We start from the raw sequence: 6,000 nt of genomic DNA on the forward strand, positions 1-6,000 counted from the left end.
ATTGTGTCATGACATTTCATCATGTTGAAGTTATCATGATAAAAAGTGCCACTCCATCAAGAGAGAACCCTGGAATAAACAAAGAAACCAGATGTAAAAATAGTGATTCCTTTTACTAGGACTCAAGTTTTAAGCTTGTTCTCTCTCCCACTCAAAATCTCAAGGTCTCCAAGCATCTAGACAGGACTTTGACGGCATCATTCATCTGATTTAAGACTAGTGAGGTAAAAACTAGTTAACATCAGCATATTGATGGAACCTCAGCCAAAAATACCATTTTTGACACAACGCAGCAAGAGGAGCGATGACAAAAAATAGATACTGAAAAGAATGTAAACGACAAACAGATGTCAGGAGCTTTCAGAGGAAAAATGCCAACATTGATCTCAGCAAGATTACTGGGAAGCTGTTCAAAAAAAAGGATGCTACACTGGTAAAAAAAAACTTTATTCAGGCTGACTTCAGAAGAAAGGACAGCTGTATAGCAACATTTACAGTAGATTTATCCTAAGGCACAATTTGCCTTGGACAATATAAGTGCAGATTTGAATGAACCAGCCTAATTTTAAAATCCTATTGGCCAAATTTTATAAGACTTTTCAAACTGAACCAATAAGAACAAGATACTCTAGCTAAATTTGAAATGTATTTGAATGTGGATAGAAACATAGCAAGTAATGAGAAGGATACAGAAAAGGATGTATTGGGCTTTCAAATGAAATCAAATGATGCCTGAAAATCTGCTTTAGGCATCATACGATTTAATTTGAAAGGTAGTCCTTGACTTACAACTGTTTATTCAGTGACCATTTGAAGTTACAGCCCTGAAAAAAATGACATGACCATTTTTCACACTTACAACTGTTGCAGCATCCCCATGGACACATGATCAAAATTCAGCAACTGGCATGTATTTATGATGGTGTCCCAGGGCCATGTGATCATCTTTTGTGAACTTCTGACAAGTCAGATTCACTGAACAACTTATTAACTTAACGGCAGTGATTCACTTAACAAGTGTGGCAAGAAAGGTGTAAGATGAGGCAAAACTCACTTCTCAACTGTCTTACTTAGCAAAGGAAATTTTGAATTCAGTTGTGGTCATGAGTCAAGGACTGTTATAACTATCATACAAGAAAAGAGATATGAATGAATATATATATATATATATATATATATATATATATATATATATATATATATATATATATATGTGGATGGATCTTTGGTTATTCGGGTTTTCTCCCGCGTAAGATTGGAAGTATCTAGGCAACGTATCGATGAAGTCTCATTCATCATCTTCAGGCTTGTGTCTTCGGCTCTGTGCTTCTCAGAGTGATGTGAGCTTGCAGCTGCTTCTTCCTTTTAACTGCTAGTGGGGGTGTGACTTGATTGGGTGGGGGCTTGGCTGTGTTCTGATTGGGTGGGGGTGTGTTCTCATTGGTAGGGGGTTTGGCTGTGTTCTAATTGGTTGGGGGGTTGGCCGTGTTCTGATTGGTTGGAGGCGTGTTCTGTTCAGGTGGGGGCTTGGTTGTGCTCAGGTTAGTCTTAGTTGCTGGGGGATTTGAGCTGGTGAGCTGTGATCCTGCTGTTTGGCTTCAAGTTTGTGGTCATGCTGCATCTTCATGGTGGGTGTCAGTTTGCTTCATGTATGGCTTGGAGGGGTTTGAAGTGGGTAGTGATGCAGCTGCAGTGCAGCTTCTGGTCCATGGTCGTGTCTCATCTTCTGTGTGGGTGTGAGTCTGCTTTCTGCGTGGAAGTGTGGTGGTGGCATCTTGTGTGGCCCTCATGGGTTTGGGTCTGGTGTCATTCTTCATGTTAGGTACTCGTCTGTTCATGAGGGCGGGTTTCCAAGTGGTGGTAGGCGGGAGGTGTCATTTTGTTTATTCATGCTGTGTGGGCGTTTTTCTATCTCTATGGCTTCTCTGATTATTCTGCTGTTGAAGTGTTCGGTTTTGGCAATAGTTCTGGTATTTTTAAAGTCAATCTCATGTCCTGTGGCTTTGAGGTGTTGGACCATGGAAGAGGTCGGTTCTTCTTTTTTGATTGAGTTCTTGAGATTGACTTTAAAAGGTAATCTTCAGAAATATTACAACTATGAACTTCCACTTTACAGTTTCCCACAAATATTTTGAAAAAGCAACTTGGTCATTTCTAAATGCTCTAAAATCATACTTCATGACATGTATCAGATTGGCTGACCTAAAGGCTTATTTTAAGAAAGGCACTCCAATTTTCTTCACCACTATAAATGTAAATATTTATGATGCTCTATATACTTTCCCCAGAGTCATCCTATTGTGGCACTTTTAAAATATTCAGGATTCCATTTACAATCTAAATTATTACCAGCATCTGAAAATAACTAAGATGAGGAAGATATTTACTGTCCTAAATATCTAGTAAGAAATAGCAAGGGGTAGGAAGAAAACTTGGAACTGCATGAATTTGACCACACAGGATGGATATTAAATAAACAGATCAACAAATAAACTCTTAATGTTATTATTCCTGCACTCTACAGCACATTAGAGGCATTTAGACTGCTTTGTAGAAATCATGTTAAATAGCTGTGTTCTCTTATCCGCACAAAGAATCTTCAACACAGGCTGATCAGGAATGTCCAAAATGCATGGAACAGCCATTTTAGGTGGCTTTCTCCAGACTAAAATATGTAGATCATATTTGTTTGGTTCAGGCATAGACACAAAACATAAATATGCCAAACCTAAGTGGTTAAGAATGTGCAGAACATAATAAAAGGCAACACTATTGGTGACAATGTGTGCTGATGGCAACTAAGGAGAAGAAAAGGAATGTGACAGGTAGAAAGGATGTGGGTAGAGATGAGAGGGCAGGAGAGATAGCTATGCCATGCCAGATTTCATAGTGATTAAGGTGCTGGGAAGGTCAATAGACCAAGTCAGGGTCTGCCCTCAACAGTTTGGTTGAACTTCAGAGCCACAGTATTCTTCAGTTCAAACTGATCAGTCCTAAAGATCAACCCTGACTGCTCTTTAGAAAGCCAGATCCTGACGATGAAACTCAAATACTTTGGCCACCTAATGAGAAGGAAGGACTCACTGGAGAAGAGTCTAATGCTGGGAACGATTGAGCGCAATAGAAGAATGGGATGACAGAGAATGAGGTGTCTGGATGGAGTCACTGAAGCAGTTGGCGTGAGCTTAAATGGACTCTGGGGGATAGTAGAGGACAGGAAGGCCTGGAAGAACATTGTCCATTGGATCACGATGGGTCAGACACGACTTCGAGACTAACAACAATTTTTCGGTTCGAAACAAATTATAGCCTGCATCTCAGGCAGAACCACATGGCAGATATTGTATACAATTTGTTACTTGTTTCTCAATTTTGCTGTCATTTAAAATTGAGCTACCATGGGGTTTATCATACTGGGGCTACCAGAATGAATGAATTAGTTTCCTGTGCCACTTTGCTGTTATTTAGTGCTGAGTCTTTCAAAGTATGTTCCACAAAATCCTACCATTCTGCAGGAACTTAATGAAACTCCATGAAGGACTAAGGACAACAAAGAATCATTCAAATACAGCCCATTTTCTATCACTAGAGATTTTCATTTTCATCATGGGTTCTATATTTTGTTTAAAAAAAAGTTTTGCAGCTAAAAGAATAAAACCATGATCCACAGATCATTTGAATTTTTGCAGTCCTACTGCTAGTGGTTGATTACATCTATCAATAGGTGTTTTAGTATTTTGCTGTTGTTCCGAGGGCTTTTATCTTCTAAATTATTTTAGTGATTCAAAATCTATATTTGTTTCTCTACATTACATTACATGTCATAAATAATCTAAGCCGATAGCATGGAAACAGGGCAGGCCATAGCAAAAATGAAAATAGTCAATGGAAGATGGATACTTTGCTTTTAAAATCTTGTATTTTCAATTCATTGATTCATTTACAGTATTGACATATCCACCCATCCTAAAAAGAACTATTTTATAGCACAATATAAACAGTAAGTCTCAGAAAGATCCTAAGTACAGTAAGTGTTCCCAAATTAGTGTTCCAATTTTAAGAAATGCTTGATTTTTTTTTAATCCAAAATATTTTCTATGCTATATGGGATTGTCTTCTGATTATCTTCTGGGTGTGAAATGTTACTGAGTTTATTCAAATGGAACATAATGGTGGAAAATAAATCAGTTTAAAGTTATGCCTGTATGGCATAAGCTACAGAAAGAGATAAAAAAATGTCAGGATGATGCTTTTAAATGCAAACCACTGTATTCTTCTATGTTCAAATCACATTTCACATATAGAAGCCAGAGACCTAGTGTCATAACCCCAAAGACAAGAAACCATTATTCAAACATATGTTCTGGTAGGATTTATCATATATAATCAGTTGTAAAACAAGAATTTAAAATCCTAGACTTTAAAACATTTTATGGATGCCCAGCACAATTAAATCAAATGTCATGAAAATAAATTCTATCGCTCATCAGATTCAGGGATACTCAACCAGGGATCCATTTTTATTCTATTGACCTAGAATCAGGACCTACTTTGAAATCTCATAATAATGTAATGCCATTTTCACCTATCATTTCTCCCTGGAAAGCAAGGGAGAAGGGGAGAGGGTTTTCTATTTGAATTTCAAATAAGAGTGAGATCAAAGGAGGGGAAATCATTTCCTGGCTTGCAGGCTGATGCTGCATTATTATAGGCAAGGGATGAGTAAGCGCAATTCTGTTTCCAACTGTGTGAAGAATATGATCTGATTGGAATGCACCTCCGAATTAAAAGGCCCTTCTCTTAAGCAGCAGTCTTACCTGAATGGGGGCAAAAGGATTCTTTAAACATGCAACTTTCCCACCATTTTTCGTTTCATAGGTGAGGATTAATTCATCCCCATCCTGGAACCCCACTCGCAGGGGGGGGGTAATTGATCCTCCCCGTTCCCCCCGCCAGATCCTGAACCCCACAGCTTCTTCAAGACGAGCCTCTTCTGCTCCGTCTTTCCGGCACCGCACTAACCTTGGGCATTCTGATGTACTCCATGGCGACCAAATCTCGGTGCGTGGGATCCTCACGCACCTTACACAACCAAGGGAGAACGATGCACCATCAAATACCGGTGCACCAGAAGGCAGAGGCAAAGAGGGGGAAGGGGCGGCAGTGTTAGAGAATCGGGAAAAAAGTAAAGAGGAGTTGGAAAATCTTCAGCTCTCAGATCGGATGGGGGGCGGTTTGTTGTGATGCTCGCAGGTCAGGGCCGGGCTCCGCCTTCTGCAGCGGCTGCCATGCTGCTCTTTTCAGGTTCGGGCATCAGTCAGAGCCGCCGGTTGCCCGGTTCGACAGACCTCCAGGCCCTAAAGACTGACGTGTTTAAGCGCAAATGCTGCGCAGGAGCTACTTTTTATATCATCATCATTTGCCATCTTGGTTCCCAAGTTGCTCATTCCTTGTCTGCCTCAGGCTGATAAATCTAATATTCCTTTTTCTGTCTCTCTCCCTCTCCTGGAGAAATGTAATCAGAAATTTACCTGCTTGAACTTTACCTGACCTGCATTTCAGACTAGCATGTTGGGGGAAACTAGACTACTAGGAGGTAATTCAGCAGGTGGAATGAATGCAGAAAATAGGCCTAATTAAAAAAGCCATAGTTAGGTAAACCAAGCTATGCACTGCATGCCAAAGCAGCCAATATTTTCTTTTTATAGTTCCAAAGAAAACAAAAGATGTCTTCTAGAAATAGAAGACAACAAGATATTTTAAAAACAGGTAGAGCAAACTAACATAATAGACAACACATACAATTGTTTGTGGTATAGTATACAAAATATAATAATACAAGTACAATTGATTGATTATGTGACCTCAAATCAGTGTTGACTCCGAGAGACCTCATAGATACAATTTTCTCTACGATGATGTCCTTAGCCTGGTCTCCCAATGGAGGACCCATCACAACCATAACTGACTCCATCTTCCTTGTTGCTGGTTGTCCTGTTC

General features: G+C 39.5%; 1 protein-coding gene across 2 annotated transcripts in view; it reads right to left on the minus strand.

The window, feature by feature from the left end:
- MTMR7 (myotubularin related protein 7) overlaps positions 1-5,225 on the minus strand; it is a 32,076-nt gene extending 26,851 nt beyond the window's left edge. Inside the window, exon 1 of one of the 2 annotated variants that reach the window (XM_026697944.2) lies at positions 5,023-5,225. In XM_026697944.2, coding sequence (XP_026553729.1) covers positions 5,023-5,046 — 24 coding nt within the window. In that variant the 5' untranslated portion in view covers positions 5,047-5,225. The remainder of the gene's footprint in view (positions 1-5,022) is intronic. The other variant, XM_087936219.1, reaches the window with a different exon arrangement.
- Between the last annotated feature and the right edge of the window lie 775 nt (positions 5,226-6,000).

Source organism: Pseudonaja textilis, chromosome 6 (assembly GCF_049901715.1).
Source record: "Pseudonaja textilis isolate UNSWEBS1 chromosome 6, rPseTex1.2, whole genome shotgun sequence".
NCBI classification, from domain to species: domain Eukaryota; kingdom Metazoa; phylum Chordata; class Lepidosauria; order Squamata; family Elapidae; genus Pseudonaja; species Pseudonaja textilis.